The sequence below is a fragment of the Theropithecus gelada genome, chromosome 10 (assembly GCF_003255815.1).
Source record: "Theropithecus gelada isolate Dixy chromosome 10, Tgel_1.0, whole genome shotgun sequence".
NCBI lineage: Eukaryota > Metazoa > Chordata > Mammalia > Primates > Cercopithecidae > Theropithecus > Theropithecus gelada.
In genome coordinates this window covers 39,936,637-39,956,358 of record NC_037678.1, presented here as the reverse complement: position 1 = coordinate 39,956,358, position 19,722 = coordinate 39,936,637, and the positions used below count along the sequence as shown (strand labels likewise).

The following is a 19,722-nucleotide window of genomic DNA, read 5'->3' as shown; positions in this document are numbered from 1 at the left end:
TACCAGGCGCTGCGGGGACAGGGAAAGGACAAGAATCTCGCTCTCACCTGGCTCCCGAGCCAGGGGCAGGGGCACCCTGTGAGGCGCTCCGAGGGAGGGAGTGTGCACAGCCTGCAGGGCCTGTGAGGAGGCACTGACGCGTGCTGTGGGGCTGCCCCTCCCAAATCCTGCTGGGGTGTGGGCTCTCAGGGTGACTTCTTTTTTTTTTTTTTTTTTTTTTTTTTTTGAGGCGGAGTCTCGCTCTGTCGCCCAGGCTGGAGTGCAGTGGTGCGATCTCGGCTCACTGCAAGCTCCGCCTCCCGGTTCCCGCCATTCTCCTGCCTCAGCCTCCCGAGTAGCTGGGACTACAGGCGCCGCCACCACGCCCGGCTAGTTTTTTGTATTTTTAGTAGAGACGGGGTTTCACTGTGTTAGCCAGGATGATCTCGATCTCCTGACCTCGTGATCCGCCCGTCTCGGCCTCCCAAAGTGCTGGGATTACAGGACAAATCCAGGCGGTAATAAGGGGCCCAGGGGATCACATCCCATAGCATCATGAGACCGGCCCAGGGTGCCAGGTGTGGGGCCCTGAGTGGGGAGGGTGCTGTTCTGGGCACCTGCTTTCCACCCTCCCTCATTAACCCCTCCCCAGACTTTGATGAAACCATCTGTGGCTCCTGGCCTCTGCAGGACCCAGCCCCTCAGCTCCTCAGCCTCTGCAGGACCCAGCCCCTCAGCTCCTCAGCCTCTGCAGGTGTCCCTCAGCACTGCCTCACGCCCCTGCCCCAGGTGATAACTATGCCCTGAGCCCCCACCATTCCCACTGGGCATATCCCAGAAATATGCATTCACAGACCAGGCACGCCCATGACTGCGGCTAGATTTTAAAAGTAATCACAAGAAATGTAATCTCTAGTGGTCCTGGAGCCCCCCTGGGCACCCAGCTTCTGGCACCCTGTGGGCACCCAGGAGTGGGGGGGGGCGGCCCAACCAGCTGCGCAGCCGCCCAGCCCTGCCAGCGGGGAGCTTCCTCCCTCCCTGCCCTCCGGATACACCCTCACCCCCACTGAGCGAGCCCAGGGTTGGGGGAGGTGCATAGTTCCCTTACTAGCCGGAGCGAGAAATTGCGGAGAACAGGGAAAAGGGTGGCAGGAAGGGCCCGGTGCACGATACCCGCCGCACCCGCCCGGAATCCTGATTCCCTGGAGCGCTCAACCCAGCCTGCCCTGCCCCGGGGAGCGCGAGGGGGCGACCCGCCAGGCTGCACCCGGGTGGGGCGGGGACGACAGCGGGGGCTGCCTCCCTCCTCCGCCGCCACCCCCAACTGCTGGGCGCGCCGCGCGGCCGCCGGCTTCGTGGAGACGCGCAGAGCCGGGAGGGCGCGGGCGCGGCGGGAAGTGTGCGGGGCTAGGGTGCGCGGAGAGCGCGAGGGAGGAGATTCGGAGCGAGGGAGGGGAGCGCGCCGGGGCAGCCGTGCGTGCATTCCTCCCGGCGCCACAAGCTCGCCCCGCGCAGCCCGAGCCAGGCTGCGCGCTGTCCTCGGGAGCCTGGGGAACCGCGCGATTTGGAAATCAGAGGCACCCGGAACCGGTGGCAAGCGCCGAGCCCGGAGACAGCCCGAGGAACCGCGGAGTCTGGAGCCAGGAGCCCGGAGCTGGGGGCGGCGCGTCTGGGTCTGGCGCTTCCCGGCTGGACGGCGCGCCCGCTGGTCTTCGCCACGCGCCCTCCTCTGGGCTCCCGTTCATCGGTCCCCCACTGAGACGTGCCCACTCCCGCCCGGACTTCCAGCCCCGGAGGCGCCGGACAGAGCCGCGGACCCCAGCGCCCACCATGCGCCTCAACAGCTCCACGCCGGGAACCCCGGGCACGCCGGCCGCCGACCCCTTCCAGCGGGCGCAGGCAGGACTGGAGGCGGGGCTGCTAGCCCCGGGCTTCAGCAACGCTTCGGGCAACGCTTCGGAGCGCGTCCTGGCGGCACCCAGCAGCGAGCTGGACGTGAACACCGACATCTACTCCAAGGTGCTGGTGACCGCCGTGTACCTGGCGCTCTTCGTGGTGGGCACCGTGGGCAACACGGTGACGGCGTTCACGCTGGCGCGGAAGAAGTCGCTGCAGAGTCTGCAGAGCACGGTGCATTACCACCTGGGCAGCCTGGCGCTGTCCGACCTGCTCACCCTGCTGCTGGCCATGCCGGTGGAGCTGTACAACTTCATCTGGGTGCACCACCCCTGGGCCTTCGGCGACGCCGGCTGCCGCGGCTACTACTTCCTGCGCGACGCCTGCACCTACGCCACGGCCCTCAACGTGGCCAGCCTGAGTGTGGAGCGCTACCTGGCCATCTGCCACCCCTTCAAGGCCAAGACCCTCATGTCCCGAAGCCGCACCAAGAAGTTCATCAGCGCCATCTGGCTCGCCTCGGCCCTGCTGGCGGTGCCCATGCTGTTCACCATGGGCGAGCAGAACCGCAGCGCCGACGGCCAGCACGCCGGCGGCCTGGTGTGCACCCCCACCATCCACACCGCCACTGTCAAAGTCGTCATACAGGTAAGCCTCAGTAACCAGCCCCGGGGCTCCCCTCTCCTTCACCCCAAAAGCAACGCCAGTGGTGTGCCTTCTGGGTAGGGAATGGGAGAGATGTCACAGAGACAGTCTACTCCTGTGAGGCTGCGAAGGCGGTTGGGGCAGCTTGGGTGCAGCTCCGGAGTTGCCAGGCTCAGCCCCTATCTTCTCCCCTCCTGTTGAGGGGATGGAGCCCCTGCCTGTGACCTCCCTGGGGTTGGTGGCTGGGCCTCCGACGTCTGTGAATTCCTTAAGTTCTAATGGAAACATGTGCGCTGGCACCTGCGTCTCCAAAGGAAGAGGTCCCTTTCATCAGCTGCTCAAAAGGCTTTGTGCCCCCAACAGGTGACGTTCCTCTCCTCTGCAGAGAAGCCCCCAGACTGACTCTGCCAGTGCCTCCCAACTGCCTGCCCTGACCCAAACTGGGGAGTCAGAGCAGAACCTGATGCCATCTTGGGCTGGTTCCTAGTTTAGCCTCAGCTTTCCCATCTGTATGATGGGGTAGTCTTAGCATTGACCTCAGAAGGTAGAGCATTTGAGAGAGAATGTATGGGAAGTGTTTGCATGGCCCCCGACACGTAGAAGCGCTCACAGGTACTGTTACTGCTGGATGGTGGGGACGATGTTTCTGCTGGGAAGGTTGTGAGGCTCTGCGTGTGGTGGTGGTGTTGTGGTGAGGTGCATAAAACTGGAGCCGAGTGACCAAGGGCCCCCCAAGGGTCTGAGCAAAGCGCCGTAGGAATGCAGGTGGGAAGCCCCCTTGGGAATCAGTTTGGCTGAGGTTCGTGGCTGGAGGGGAGGACTGATCAAACCAAAGTCCCGAGCCGGAGGTTGGTGTCCAGGGAGGAAGTCAGGGCTGGTCGGGCACTTTGGATGGCACCTTGGACCACGAGCAGCCTTCGAGGTGTGGAGTTTCTTCCATTTCTGGTGGGCTAAGGAAGCCAGAGGGTGAAGGATCCAGGCAGAGTCGCCCACCTCTGCCCAGCTAGAGGGGCTGGGGTGGCTGGCTGTCCCCCTGGCTCCCGACACACCAGCATCGGCAGCCTCCCAGCTAAGCTTCTGTAGTTGCCTGGGCAGCCCTCATATGCCAGTGTGCCCGGTGGGGGTGGGGGCAGCAGTGCCGGGCAGGGCGTCACCTGGGCCCTAACTGACCCTCCACTGGCCACCACCCAGGTAGACTGGGGGGTGGGGGGTAGAACTGAGCTCCCAGTCTCCCCGGCTGCACGTAGAACTGGTGGCCACAGGTGTCTCCTCTCGGGGAGGCCCCTCCCACAGACACTGGTAGCAGGCAGTGAGTCAGGGCTGCTTTGCCTCTGCCGCAAGAGTCCCTGCCCTCCCCAGAGGCAGAAGTAGGCACGGCCCGTGGGGTAAACGCAGTGATAAGTGACCTCTCGCTCCCTTTGAGGCTTCATCTGCTCTCCCCAAGCTCCTGCCTTTGATCGGCATTGGCCAGGGGGAACCTATCCCCAGTCGGCGTGGAGGGGCCCCAGGGGCGACAGCCACCCAATCCTTCAGAAGGTGAGCAGTGGAGGGGTCAGTGCTGTCACTGCCCACCCAGGAGGTGTCCCCGCTCAGACCCCTGATCCTCCCGCTCCCCTGGCAAAAGGCCAGGAGCTCACCAGCCTCCACAATCCTCGAAAACAAACAGCTGAAAAGCACAGGGGCGTGATGACAGCTCGGCTCCACCCCCAAGAAAGTGTCCTCCCTGGCGTGCGTGGGTTCTCTGCTGGGTACTTGGGATTGGGCACCTGTGGGACATCATTTTGCCTCCCAAAGCACCACCTGTCCAGCCTTGTTGCTTCGAGGCTGTGAGGCAGATTTGGCCAAGTCATGCTGCGGCCAGCCACAGGCACTCGTCCACTCACAGAGGCCTGTGACACTTCAACCCTGGGACAGCGGCCCCATGCCCTGCAGATGCCATGCTGGCCGAGCGTTGCTGAATGCCCCTGGCATCCTCCACACCCTTGGAGAACGTAGTTTCCACTTTTCTTTAAAGGGCTCAGCTGCGTGCCTGGGAGCGGCTGATTACAAGGGTGCTCCTCCATCCGATGCTGGCGGCCTGGGGCTTTCCAGGGCCCTAATGCCGGCTGCTCCGTGTGCTCGAAAAGAACATTCCTTGTAGGAGAGGCCTTGGCTTCCCCCGACCCCTGCTCTGCCATTTGCCATTTTACTAGAGGTTTCCCCAGAATTAGGGGGTTTATGGTCTCCCCGTGGGCTTCTGGGCCACTGGCAGATCTGGGTGAACATTCAGCTTTCAAACGATGATGTCTGACTGAGGAGGGGCTGGATACCCTCAGCTAAGTGTCTGCCTCTCAGTGACCACGTTTGGAAGTGTTGGGGCAGTAGCCAATCAAATGGCCCCTCTTTCCAAAACAGGGGTCCTTTCCTGCCCCAGGGGCCCCTACGAAAGTTTGACTTGGGCACTTGCAAACAGAAATTGTGTTTAGAAATGAGGTGGTTTGGTGATAACACTTTGGAGCAACTTACGGTAATCCTCCCTGAAGCCAGCTGGGCATTTTCCTAGTGTGTAGCTGGGGCTGGGAGTCGACAGTGGAGTGGGCAGGGCTCTCAGGCCAGCAGACAGGACCTGGTGCCCAGGACCCTCCCAAAGGCCCCAGACCTGGCCCCAGTGCCAGCAGTGTGACTGGGAGAAGGTGCTGGGGGCTCAGGGACCTACGGGTGCTCCTGGGTTCCCCTGGACTGTCCTACCCCTCCTCTAGCCCACCCACACACGTGGCCCCACACAGGTAGATGGCCCTTGCTTCTTGGATGGTCCCCCATGGCACAGGTCCAACCTCCAGGTTTGACCTCGGCTGTGGCACAGGCTCTGTGTGGCAGGGCTCAGGGCTGATGGCCCAGATGGTGGGTCATCAGAGTCCCATGCTTATCCATCCACGGTGTGTATACTGAACGTATGCACACGTGTGTGTCCAGGGACCCACGGTGGCAGGGGCCTGGGACCTCAGGTATCCGATTCAAATCAGATGAGGGATGAGGTGGCTGCAGCCTTTGAAAGTTTTAGAGACCCGCCCCGACCACGGCCCCACACGAAAGCAAACCCTCTCGGCCTCACAGGCACGAGTCCATTAGATCCTTCTGAGTGGCCGTGAGGACTCCTTTCATCACTGCCATTGTCTGCACCAAGCGAGTCCCGCTCCTGCAGGCTCAGCCTCCCTGCCTCCTCCTTTGTTTTCTCTGCAAGCCTTCTTCATATTGAATACAAACAGCGGTGCTCTTTGCTGGGTTAGATCCCAACTCAGAGGGCACCTGCTCCCTCCCAGGGGCCGACGAGGCCTCGATTCATGCAGGAGGAGCTGGTCTCCTACAACCCCTGCTCCAGAGGCCTCCAGGAACAGACAGAGCGCAGGGCAACTTGGCGAACACCCCGGCTGTTCAGGGCTGGCAGAATTCCAGGAAAGGAGAGGCAGCTGAGACAGGGAAGGAGACGGGTTCCAGTGAAATCCGGCCGTGGATTATTTCAGGGCTCCTGTCCCGTGCCCCAGGCTGTGCCCAGCACCCTCCACAGGCAGAATCCTCATTCTTAGGAAGGATACAGAGGTGTTTAGAGTGTGGAGTCTGCAACTTATTCTCAAATCATTCAGGAAAAAAGGTGTGGCCAAATGGAAGGAGAGCAAGCAGACAGTGAATCAAGGGAGGAGACCGCTCGCGGGCCACGCGGCACTGGGCTGCAGACCTGCCACGGGCAGCCGAGCGTCCTGGGTATTCTTCCTGCGACTGTTCAGCAGTGGGAACTTTTTCTAGTTAGAAAGTTGCAGAAGGCCGGGCACGGTGGCTCACACCTGTCATCCCAGCACTTTGGGAGGCTGAGGCGGGTGGATCACCTGAGGTTAGGAGTTCAAGACTAGCCTGGCCAACATGGGGGAACCCAATCTCTGCTAAAAATACAAAAATTAGCCGGGCGTGGTGAAGGATGCCTGTAATCCCAGCTCCTTAGGAGGCTGAGTCGTGAGAATCGCTTGAGCTTCAGAGGCAGAGGTTGCAGTGAGCCAAGATCACACCACCACACTCCAGCCTGGGTGACAAGAGGGAAAATCCGTCTCAAAAAAAAAGTTACAGAAGAAGTTGTTCTTCAAGGGGTCCTTAGAACAGCCTGCCCCACTCTGACCTCCCCTGGGGGCGGGAAGGGGACCCACACCATGCAGCTCTGGGCGGCTCTGGCTCCGGCTGTGGCGGCCACAGTGTCCTCACCTGCAGCGCAGGGCTTCGAGTGCTGTTGGTGTGAGGCCAAGAGTCACACACTTCCTCCAGTCTGAAAAGCCCATGACCCTTTAGAGGAAAGGAGTGGAGCATTTTTCCTGCCTTTTCTATTCAAACGGTACTTTAGAATAACCCAAGAGTAGGTAAAGGGCAGCGTCTCAGTGCAGAAATGTTCACCAATAAGTGAAGAAGGAGCAGGAGTGTCAGAATCCCACTCATCAGGTGCAGTCCTGATCAAACAATGGATGCCGGCATGGATTCTTGGTAGCTGCCGGTGTCACGAAGGGGAGAGAGTTAGGTGTGAGGTGAGCTCTGGTGTGCACACAGCCCCATGGCATCCTTGGAGCAAAGCCATTGAATCTGAATCTGATGGAGCCCCTGATGCCACTGCCAACACACAGGACACACCAGGGACAGAGGAACAGGGACAAATGCACCATTAGGATACAGCCAGCAAAACCCAGACCACAAGAAACACCTCCAGACAAACAACTCAGTCTGTCCTACAAATAAACAGTGAGGGAATCGGAGACGGTGGCCTGGATTCTTAGCAAAGACTCGGACAAGTCAACCTGTTGCAGAATGCCGGCACCAAAGCCGATCATTCCTCATGCCAAGAAACAGCGAGAAAAGCCTGGGTAGTTGAATAGCTACAAATTCTTGTCCAGAGCTGTTATGGGTATGGTTGTCAAAATGGTCCTGATCTCTTAGAGGTACATATGGAAGTGTTTACAGACAAAATGATACAATGTCTCAGATTTACTGAAGCATGGTCTGGAGGAAGGGGCTATAGGATGGCAACAGAGGAGACAAGATTGGTCTTAAGTCTATAATCGTGGGAAGGGGGTGTCGATGACATTTTTGGTGTGTGTTTGAAAAATTTAGTAATTACAAGTTTTCAAAAGGTTAAAGTGCTATATGTTGGAAATAAAGAATTTGGCGAGAGAAATCAGACGTTCAGACGGTGACTCTGAGGCCGTGGGGGGTGAGAGGGCAGGACAGGACAGGGAGGCGACCTTGGCCTTGTTCCAGGCACTAGATCTGCCTGTTGGAGCCAGGTGGGAGACGGCAGGGAGAGGACCTGCAGACATGTACCTTGTTGGTTACATGTACCTTGTTGGTTCCGTGTTGGTTGCGGTTCAAAGCTCATGGAGCTGTAGGCTGAGGGGTGGATTTCAGCGCGTGTCAGTCCTGCCCCTGTGAGTCTGTGTTGGTTGCGGTTCAAAGCTCATGGAGCTGTAGGCTGAGGGGTGGATTTCAGCATGTGTTAGTCCTGCCTCCATGAGTCTGTGAAAAACAACAGCAGCAGAGAGTGGCCAAGCTGCCGTCCGCTCAAGGCTGTTTCGGGTGGCCAGGTCCTCCCTCCTGCCAGCCTGTGTGCACTCAAGATCCTCCTCCTCTGCATGGCCATGAAGGGCTGTGGGGACACGAGCCCCCCACCCCGCAGCCCCTCACGCCCTGACCAGGCTGCTGCCTGCACAATGCTAGCTCTGCAAGGTGGGCATGGAGGGGAATAGAGATCCTGGTTCTTGGCACTTGGGGGGATGGTGTTCCTGAGGTCACAGCCATGGGGTCTGCCTGCCCCAGAGACCCCCCACTGTTCCCCAGCCACACCCTGGAGTTTGACCTTGTCACCGCCAGTGAAGGTGCAGTCGCCGAGGGGCTGGCCCCATCCACATGGCATCCCAAGGGGAATGCACAACTCCAGAGGGGGACCACCGGGCTCCACAGTGTCAGTGAAGAAACCGAGGCCCAGAGAGGGGCAAGGCACCTGCCCCACCCCTGTGCCCACTGCTCTTCCCAAAAGCATCACCAGTGGGGCACCACCCACTCCAGGAGGCCAAGGAGAGAGCCCTGGGTCTGGAGTGCCACGTGGACCTGGTACAGGTTGGAGAGGGGAGGTGCCCAGCGTGCTGACCCACCCGAAGCCACCCACACCTGCTTTGGGACTTTACATCCCTGTGCACCTGTGGGGGCTGCGTCCTGCATACCCAGGGCTGGCTCCTGAAGGCAGGCAGGGGAGCAAGAAGGGGATCAGGGGAATGCTTCCCGAGAATTGGTGGTTTTGGGTTGTGCCCAGTGGCTCGGAATGGCTGGCTTGCTAGAACCCAGGTTCAAATCCCAGCTTTATCGCTGGCCAGCAGCATGACTCTGAGCAAGTGGTGTGACCATCTGTGCCTCTGTTTCCCTATCAGCCCACTGGAGGTAGCGACTGCCCTGCGGTCTCATGAGTTAATGACATAAAACGCTAGAGACTGTGCCTAGGGCGGAAGAAGGACTCAATTACCCACGCGTATGAATTTGTGTTCTCCCCTGAACAACAGCAGAAATGCAGCAGCACTTGGGAGGGCCGGGAGCCTCCCCAGGCAGGAGGAATTCTCTTCTGAGCATCTGGGCTAACATCTTTCCTTCCTTCCTTCATTCACTCATCATTCATTCACTGAACACTTACTACAAGCCAGGATGGGTGTATAGCAGCCCAAAAAAATTGGCAAAAAGTTCTGGCCCCCTGAACTCATGTCCCACCAGAGAAGATAGAAAATAAGCAAAATAGATAGGCATGATACATGACTGGCAGGGAGTATCAAGAGCTGCAGAGAAAACCACATGGGGGGAGCGCAGGGGTGCAGGCAGGTCAGGAAGGCCTCATGCAGACCCTGCAGGAGCACTCTGGTGGGCGTCGGGGAAGATGCCAGGTAGGGGAACAGCAGGTGCAAAGACCCCGGGGCAGGCACGTGCTGGGTGTCGGAGGAACAGCGCTTGCCTGGCTGGGGTGGCCAGAGCAGAGTGAGCAGAGGGCCGTGTGAGAAGCCACCGGCAGATCCCGCCGGGCCTCATAGACCTCGCTGCAGCTTTTATTCTAGAAGAAGTGAGTGGGCGTGGGAGATTCTGGGCAGAGCCGCCATGCAACTTACATGTTAAAGGGACAGCTCTGAGTGCTTTGTTGAGAATGCATTTAGGGGTCAGGAGAGTGGTTGGGAAGCTGCTGCCGGATGTCTTGGGAGTGACCAAGGTGACCTAGGCCAGGGTGGGGGTAGAGAAGGTGGTGGAGAGGGGTAGGATACCAGATACGTGCTTTTCTTTGTTCCTACTTCATTTTTCAACTGACATGCAGTAAGGTTCCCTTCTGTGCTTGTTCGCACCTGAGCTTCGATAAACGCAGCCCTGTATCCCCACTTCAGAAGACAGATGAGCCCCAGCCCCCAAACCCTGTGGCCCACCCACCCCGATGCCAGGCCCTCCACCCACTGGTCTGCTCTCCTTCCCCACAGCTTTGCCTTTTCTGGGGTGTCGCGTGAGTGGAGCCAGCTGGGCCGTGGCCTCTCGAGCAGGCCTTCTTCCTTCACTCCATCCTCTGAGCTGTTGCCTGCATCCACTAGGCGTTCCTTTTGACTGTGGAGTCAGATCCATTGTGTGGATAGACCACGTTTGGTTGATGCATTTGCTACTGAAAGACTTTTGGGTTGTTTCTAGGCTTGGGCGATTATGAATAAAGTAGCGACAAATATTGACATATGATGAATTTTGTGTGAATATACATTTTCATTTCTCATGAGTAAATACATTGGTTTCAGATTGCTGGGTCATACAGAAAGTGTGTTTGCCAGCATTTCCAAAGTGATGAGCTGTTTTGAATGTCCCTAACCCTAGCCCTAACCCACAAGAGAGCACCGGTCACTCTGCATCCTGGCCGGCTCTTGGTCTTGCCTCACTGCTCTGGCTATGACTTCCAGTATGATGGTGAATAGGAGTGATGAGAGTAGACATCCTTGCCTTGCTTCCAATCTTTTTTTTTTTCTTCCGAATCAGGATCTTACTCTGTCACCCAGGCCGGAGTGCGATGGTGCAATCTCACCTCTCTGCAACCTCCACCTCCCAGGCACAAGCGATTCTCCTGCCTCAGCCTCCTGAGTAGTTGGGATTACAGGCACATGCCACCACACCCGGGTAATTTTTTGTATTTTTTATGGCAATGGGGTCTCACCATGTTGCCCAGGCTGGTCTCAAACCCCTGGACTCAAGAGATCTTCCTGCCTCAGTCTCCCAAAGCGTTAGGATTACAGATGTGAGCCACCACACCCACCCTGCTCCCAATCTTAGGGGTAAAGTTTTCAGTCTTTCTAATTAAGTGTAAAGTTGTTACTTTTTAGTTTTTTTGTCAGTTTTTTTGTTTTGTTTTGTTTTGTTTTCATTTACCCATTCTAATAGGTGTGTATCTTGTTGTGGTTTTAATTTGCATTTCTTTAGTGACTAATGATGTTAAGCATCTTTTCTTGTGTTTAAGTGACATTTACTTATCTTCTTTGGTAAAATGCCTGTTCTAATTGTTTGCTATTTAAGAAATTGGGTTGTTTTCATATGGTTCAGTTTTTTTGTTTTTGTTTTTTTTTTTTTTTTGAGACAGAGTCTCGCTTAGTCGCCCAGGCTGGAGTGCAGTGGCGCGATCTCGGCTCACTGCAAGCTCCGCCTCCCGGGTTCACGCCATTCTCCTGCCTCAGCCTCCCGAGTAGCTGGGACTACAGGCGCCCGCCGCCTCGCCCGGCTAATTTTTTGCATTTTTAGTAGAGACGGGGTTTCACCATGTTAGCCAGGATGGTCTCGATCTCCTGACCTCGTGATCCGCCCGCCTCGGCCTCCCAAAGTGCTGGGATTACAGGCGTGAGCCACCGCGCCCGGCTCATATGGTTCAGTTTTGAGAGTTTTAAAAATACATTCTGCATATGAGACCTTTATCAGATATGTGATTGGCAAATATTTTCTCCCATGTAGCTTTTCTTTGCATTTGCCTAACATTGTATTTCACATGGCAAAGAGGTGCAATTTTGATAAAGTCCAACATATCACAAATTTTATGGATCACTCGTTTGGTATGGTGTCTAAGAATTCAACGCCTAGCCCAAGGCCACAAGGATTTTCTTCTGTATTACCTTCTAGAAGTTTTATAGTTTTATATTTATGTTTATCAGCTATTTTGAGTTCATTTTTCTGTAAGGTGTGAGGTATAGGTCCTCTTTTCTATAAGGTGTGAGGTATAGGTCCTCTTTTCTATAAGGTGTGAGGTATAGGTCCTTTTTTCTATAAGGGGTGAGGTATAGGTCCTCTTTTCTATAAGGTGTGAGGTATAGGTCCTCTTTTGCATATGAATATGCGAATGTGCCAGCATCCGATAACACGATGACAGCTTTCTCCATGGAAGCTTCTTTGTGCCTTGGTCAAGATAAGTAAGCTGACCACATCTGTGGAGTCGACATCTACTTTCTCTTTATTATTATTATTATTTTTTTTTTTGAGACTGAGTCTCGCTTTATTGCCCAGGCTGGAGTACAGTGGTATGATCTCACCTCACTGCAACCTCCACCTCCTGGGTTCAAGCTATTCTCTTTTTTTTTTTTTTTTTGAGACGGAGTCTTGCCGTGTCGCCCAGGCTGGAGTGCAGTGGCACGATCTCGGCTCACTGCAAGCTCCGCCTCCCGGGTTCACGCCATTCTCCCGCCTCAGCCTCCCGAGTAGCTGGGACTACAGGCGCCCGCCACCACGCCCGGCTAGTTTTTTGTATTTTTAGTAGAGACGGGGTTTCACCATGTTAGCCAGGATGGTCTCGATCTCCTGACCTCGTGATCCACCGGCCTCAGCCTCCCAAAGTGCTGGGATTACAGGCTTGAGCCACCACGCCCGGCCTCAAGCTATTCTCTTGCCTCAGCCTCACGAGTAGCTGGGATTACAGGCAGGTGCTACCACACCCAGCTAATTTTTGTATTTTTAGTAGAGATGGGGTTTCACCATGTTGGCCAGGCTGGTCTCAAACTCCTGACCTCAAGTGATCTGCCCCTCGGCCTCCCAAAGTGCTAGGATGACAGGCATGTGCCACCGTGCCCAGCCTATACCCACTTTTGTCTGTTCTTTTTTTTTTTTTTTTTTTTTTTGAGACGGAGTCTTGCTTTGTCACCCAGGTTTGTGGTGCAGTGGCCGGATCTTGGCTCACTGCAAGCTCCGCCTCCCGGGTTTACGCCATTCTCCTGCCTCAGCCTCCTGAGTAGCTGGGACTACAGGTGCCCGCCACATCGCCTGGCTAGTTTTTTGCATTTTTTTAGTAGAGACGGGGTTTCACCATATTAGCCAGGATGGTCTCAATCTCCTGACCTCATGATCCGCCCGTCTCGGCCTCCCAAAGTGCTGGGATTACAGGCTTGAGCCACCGCGGCCGGCCTTGTCTGTTCTTTTAATCTGTATATCCCTAGCATCTCGATCCCACACTCTTTTGATTACCTTAGCTTTACACTAAGTCTTTCAGGTAGCGTGAGTCTTCCAACTTTGTTCTTTTTCAGAATTGTTTTGGTTATTCCAGTTCCTTCACTTTCTATGGAAATTTTAGAATTAGCTTGTTAATAGCTACGAGAAAAGTCTGCTGGGATTTTGTTAGTGTGTAGTGGAGATTTGGCATCCTAACCTTGAGACTTTCAATGCATGAATACAGCACATCTCTCCATTTATTCAGGTCTTCTTTGATTTATTTCATCAGTAGTAGTTTCCAGCAAGTAGATCCTACTCATTGCTTTTAGATTTGTACCTAAATATTCATGGTTTTGGTGCTATTGCACATGGTACCTTTTTTGAAATTTGCTCTTTTCAATTTTTCATAACTAGTACATATAAATATAATTAGTTGTATATATTGACCTTATATTTGCATCCATGATAAACACACTCTTTAATTCTAACAGTTTTTGTGTAGGATCCTTGGGATTTTCCATGTAGGCAGTCGTTCTGTCTGTGAATAAAGAAAATTTTATTCTCTCCTTTCTAATCTGTATATGTTTATTTCCTTTTGTTGCCCTATTACTCTGGCTATGACTTCCAGTATGATGGTGAATAGGAGTGGTGAAAATTGACCTCTTGCCTTGTTCCTGATCTTAGGCAGAAAGTTTGTAGTCTTTTTAATCGAGTATGAAGTTTTTCGTTTATTTAAGCTTTTGGGAGAGCTCTTTATAAAGTTAGGAAAGTTTCCTTGTATTCCTAGTGTGCTGAGAGATTTTTTTCTTAATCATGAATGAATAAGTTTTGTGCAATGATTTTTCTGTCTCATCATGTGGTAAGATCCTGTGGATTTTCTCCATTAGTCAGTGAATGTAGCGAATTATATTGATTACTTTCCAGTTGTGATAAAATGTACATCACATAAAATTTACCACTTTAGTCAATTTAAGTGCACAGTTCTGTGGCACTAAGTACATTGTCACATGTCCATCCCCACCCTCCCTCTCAGTACATTGTCTTGCGACCTTCTCCACCCTCCCTCTCCAGAGCGCTTTTCATCTTTCCAAACTGAAGCTCTGCACCTGTCAAACACTAACTCCCCATTTCCTCCTCCCCCAGCCCCTGGCAACCACCATTCTACTTTTTGTCTCTATGAATTTGACCACTCCAGGTGCCTAATATAAGTGGAAAACCTTGGTTAATTTTTGAATGATGAACCAGCCTCACATTCCTGGGACAGACCTCATTTGGTCGTGTATTAGCTGGTTTTGACTTGCTAGTATTTTGCTGAGGATTTTTGCTTATGAGAGGATCTATGCTTATGAGAAATATTGTTCTGTAACTTTATTTTCCTGGATTATCTTCATCTGGTTTTCTGGCCTCATAACATGAGCTGGGAAGTTCTTGTTCCTTTTATGTTTTCTGTCAGAGGCTGTGTAGAATTGGCATGATTTCCTCTTTAAAGCTTTGGTAGATTCTCCAGCAAAACCATCTGGGCCTGGAGTTTTGTAGGAAGGTTTTTATAAATTCAATTCTTTTCAAAGAGACTGGGTGTAGTGGTTCATGCCTGTAATCCCAGCACTGTGGGAGGCCAAGGAGGGTGGATCACCTGAGGTCAGGAGTTTGAGACCAGCCTGACCAACAGGGTGAAATCCCATCTCTACTAAAAATACAAAACTTAGCCAGGTGTGGTGGTGGGCGCCTGTAGTCCTGGCAACTCAGGAGGCTGAGGCAGGAGAATCACTTTAACTCGGAAGGCAGAGGTTGCAGTGAGCCGAGATCACACCAGTGCACACCAGCCTGGGTGACAGAGCAAGACTCTATCTCGAAAAACAAATTATTTTAAAAGATAAAGGAATATTCAGGTTATATATTTCTTGATGAGTAAGTGTTAGTAATTTGTATCTTTTGAGGAATTGGTTCATATAATCTATTTTGTCAAATTTTAGAGCATAGATTTATTTGTGGTATTCTTTCATCATCCTTTTAATGTCTGTGGGGTCTGTAATATTGGTAATCTGTGACTTCTGTCTTTTCTCCTTGGTCAGTATGGCTAGGATTTTATTAACATTATTGTTCTTTTTCAATAATGAGCTTTTGGTTTTGTTTATTTTTTTTTTCTATTGTCTTTTAGCTTTCAATTTTATTTATTTATATTTCATTTCCTTTTTCTGTTTGCTTTGGATTTAATTTGCTCTTCTTTTCCTAGATTTCCTAAGGTGGGAGCTTAGATTATTGATTTAAGATCTTTATTCTTTTCTAACACAAACATGAAATGCTATAAATGTCCTCCTAGTTAGTGCTTTCGTGGTATCTCAAAATTTTTGAACATTGTTTTCTAATTTAGATCAAAATATTTTTATATCTCTTGAGACTTCCTCTTTAACCTTTGAGTTACTTAGAAGAGTGTTGTTTAGTTTCCAAATGTTTGGGATTTTCCAGATATTATTTTGTTATCCATTTCTAATCTAACCCTATTATGTTTAGAGAACAAACTTGCATGACTTAAATTCTTAAATTTGTGAATGCTTGTTTCATGGTTTAGGATAGTGGTCTATGCTGGTGAATGTCACATGCACACTTGAGCAGAATGTGTTGTGCTACTATTGCTGGCTATATTATTCCATGAAGGTCAATTTATTTGATAGTGTCATAGTATTTAATTCTAGAATTTTTATTGGTTCTTTTAATATAGTTTCTTTTTCTCTTTTAAGACCTTTCATTTTTCCATTTATTTCAAGAGAGTTACTTTTACATCAAGGAGCATGGTTATAATGCCTGCTTTAAAGTCTTTGTCTGGTAAATCCATCCTCTGGGTCATCTTGAGGGCGGCATTTATTGATTATCTTTTCCTTGAGAGTTAGTCCCATTTCCATGGTTCTTTTTCTGTTAAGTAATTTTGAATTAATTCCCGAACATTTTGAATTTCGTTGTGGTTGTTTGGGTTATGTTAAAATCCCCTGGAGAGGCAGTCATCTTGGTCAGAGCTGCCGCTTTTGTCTCACCGTCTGTCCGTAGTGGTTCTGATGTCAGGCCTGTTTTTGGGTCTTTTGCTGTTCAACCATTCCACATGCAAGCGCCATTCAGGGGCAAGCTTAGATCTTGGAGATGGTTTACATCATAGCGGTTTTCAAGCCCTTGACTATAATTGTTTAGCTATGTTCTTTATATATGGTAACTGCAGGACTTGTATTGACTCATACACAGAAGTGGGGGATCCCCTTGTTCAGCTCTCGCCTCTCTGAGATTTCCTCTCACACTCTAGTTTCCAGGGATCCTTTACTTAGTCCTCCAGCCAGGAAGCCAGAGTATTCCATGTTATGTCCTCTGCTGACTTCTTTAGATCCACCTCTCTGTATTTGCTCTTGGAATGGTTGCTCTGGAATATCAGTGTGCCTCTGAGTGGACTCTGAGTGGTCAGAGTCTGATCAGATTCACATCATGCTGATTTATACCTGACACTTCTTGCTTCTCACTTCCACCTTGAGGTCTGTTTCAATGGACTCATTTTCTTCTTGTCAGTGGGTCACATTTTCCTTTCTTTGCATATCTAGTCATTTTCAATCTGTACTAGACCTTGCAGATGACGCACTAAAGAGACTGGATTGTGTTATGTTCCTCTGGACAGTGTTGATGCTTATTTTAGCAGGCAGTTCAGAGGCAGACTCGTCATCTTGAACTTGTATTGGCTTGGTTTCATGCTTTGTTGAGTAAACAACTACGGAAAGCACAAGGCATTTTCCAATTCCTTCTCACTTGGAAGAACTCAGCGTGTACCTTCAGCCTCCTCTGTGGATTCTGTCTTGGCTGGGGTGGCTTTGGAGGCCTCGCTCTAGGGCTTCTCCATCCTCCTGTGCCATGGGCTTCCTGGCATCTCTGTTGGCTGCTCCATGTGTTAATGAGACTTCTTCCCTCTAGCTCTGCCAGGATACCAACCGCCCTCCAATAAGCCTTTCATGGCCTTGTTCTGTACACACTGAGCCAGCACAGATCCCATAGGAAAGCCAGCGGAGGCTTCTGAGGCTCGTCACCATGCAGTCCCCCTCTCTAGCACCTGGCTCTGCAGATGCAGCCACGGCCGCAGCCCCTGTCTCTGATCTCTGCCTTCTTGGCTCAGATAATAATGTTCTGCCTGGACCTCAGCTCTTATGTCTCCATCAGGAAACTGTCCCCAAACAGAGGCGTGGTGATGACGGGCTCACCTTGCAAGTATCCCTGCCCTCAGGGGCCACAGTCCTGAGGTTTGTCCAGGGTCTAAAAACAATTGCCTGATACATCGTGTACAATTTTATGGCTGTTTATGGCAGGAGAGTTAGTCCAGTACCCCTGGTGAAAGTCATCCATAGATTTTAAACACTGCCTACTTTCAAAAAGATCTGGGGCAGCTTATGATAAAAGGCTCGGGCTCAAAGGAATTATTAAAACAATGTTGTAAAAGAACACAGAACAAAGAAATAGAGTTATCCAAGAAACATGAGGCTGAGGACAGCCACTGTGTTTGAGTAAATCTTACACTGAAGCTTGTGAAAAAGAGCAACATTGTTTGGACGTAAACATTTTTAGCCTGTTGTCTGTGAAAAGGTGAACTTACTGTAAATTTCAGTAACTCTCCTTTGACATATTTAAAGGCTAAGAGAATTCTTTCAAGAGCCTTGTTTTCTTATAACTCAAAAACGGTTCCTCTCCTTAAAAACTCCCACTTCCAGGCTCTCGGCGTTCAGCGAGTGCAGGAGCCGTTTGGGAATCATTCCTGCTTGGGAATCACTAAACTGTGACTGCCCACAACAGCCGTGGGATGTGCCGTCTGGGATGTCGCTTCCTGTTGTTTGGCAGAATCATGAAGCCCCCGGCTCCTGTGAGTCAGGGAGGGACCGCAAGTGTGTCTGGGCTGTGTCACTCTGGAGCTGTGCGCGGAGCCGTCCGGGATCTGCTGGTCGGGAGCCAGGGCAAGGAACGCTCATTTGTCCACCTGTCGGCTTCAGGCTGCGGCCCAGCAGGATGTGCACAGTAGGAAGCGGCTGTCAGGGGTCACTATTTATTGCCTGGAGCTGAGGGATAAGCCGTTCCATCTGGGCTGACCCCATGGTAGAGGACCAGATCCAGGATCCCCAGACCAGGGTTCGCCAGCGGTTCCCATCACTGCCGCCCTGCCTGCACCCTTAAAGCACAAAAGCTGGCAGCGGAGACAGAGGTCTTTCCAGCCAGGGGCCTCCCCAGACACAGCAGCCTGAAGCTCTCCTCTCTGGACTGTCCTCAGTACAGGGAGCCCCCAAGCACAGGGCTTTGTTTCCCCTGCGCCTGTGATGGGCTGAGGGAGTCAGGGCCGAGCCAGCGGAACACTGGGGTTGCTTTGAAGCTGGCTTCAGGTGAACACGCTTGCCCCCTGGGTGGTCTCCAGGTGGTCTTCCCATGGCAGCAGGTCAGGTGGAGGCAGCAGCCTCTGGGGCAGGAGGCAGAGATGAGAGGGGCCATGGGCAAGGGGTCTGGCAGCTCTGTGTCTGCCCAGTGGCTTCAGCCAACTTGTAGGAGGCAGTGGGGAGTGGCAGCCCAAAAGGCCCCACTGTCCCCACAGGCCTGGCACAGGGTTGAGGGTCCAAGATTCTGCCCCGCTCAGAAGTTTGCTTTGCCGAAGTGGCCCGAACTCTCAGGGGACCCGAGCCACGGCCTCCCAAGTCCTGGGAGGAGCTAAGAGGACCCTTGCTGCACCCAGACGCCAGCTCAGAGGGCAGCAGCTCTCAATGGAGCCCCGGGACCGTGGGCCCAGAAGGTTAGGGACAAACACTCAGATGCTAGTGCAGTGACCTGGAAACGTGCCTGGAACAGTGAGGGTCCCCGAGGCCCCTACCCTGGTGAACTTGCCACAGACTAGAAGCAGGTAATTGCAGGGCACTCAGACAAGGTTAACACCCATTAAACTTCCTGCAGTGGATTTTCCTGACAGCTTCTTCAAAAGGAGCCCATCTAATGTATTAAAAATACCTGCATTTGTGTCCAATCAGCACAGAGATGCTCAGAAAGCCTCCAGTTAAAACCACCGGGGCGGAGATCTGTGTTTTGACAGCTCCAACCCCAAACACCTTTTGTGCTTCTGCCTGTCATGAGGAACCACAGAAACCTCAAGGGTCTCCTGGGCAGGCACTGGTCTCTTGGGGCTGCAGACTGAGGAGCTCAAAACACAGAAATGTGTCTTCCATGGCTCTGGAGGCCAGAAATCAGGGTCCCAGGCCCACAGTCCCCAGACGCTCTAGGGGAGGACCCCTCCTGCCTCCTCCAGCTCCTGGAGGCTCTTGGCATTCCTTGGCTTGTGGCCGAATCGCTCCTTTCTCTGCCTCTGTCTCCATGTGGCTTCTCCCTGTGCGTCTCTGTGTCATATAAGGATACTGGTCATTAGATTTAGGGCCTGCTCCGATCCAGGATGATCTCATCTCAGTCCTCAGTTACATCTGCACACTCTTTTCCCAAATAAGGTCACACAGGTTCCAATGGACACATCTTTTCAGGGCTACCAGTTACTCCACAACACCACAATTCAAGGGGAGAGGCAGCAGGCACCAGGCCTCCTCTCCCGGCACGCAAGAGCTCGCCGAGAGCACTGCTTCCCAGGGCACAGGGTGGGACTCCCTGGCTCCTGGTGGAGAGCAAGCACCAGAGCCCCAGATAGGTGCAAGGGGAGAAACAGGAAGGGGCTGGGGAGCTACCCCAGTCCCCAGC

At 52.7% G+C, this 19,722-nt stretch overlaps 1 protein-coding gene across 1 annotated transcript in view; it reads left to right on the top strand.

The window, feature by feature from the left end:
- The first annotated feature begins 1,638 nt into the window (after nucleotides 1-1,638).
- Nucleotides 1,639-19,722, top strand: part of NTSR1 (neurotensin receptor 1) — a 53,971-nt gene continuing 35,887 nt past the window's right edge. The window contains exon 1 of the mRNA XM_025400031.1: nucleotides 1,639-2,523. Coding sequence (XP_025255816.1) covers nucleotides 1,810-2,523 — 714 coding nt within the window. The 5' untranslated portion in view covers nucleotides 1,639-1,809. The remainder of the gene's footprint in view (nucleotides 2,524-19,722) is intronic.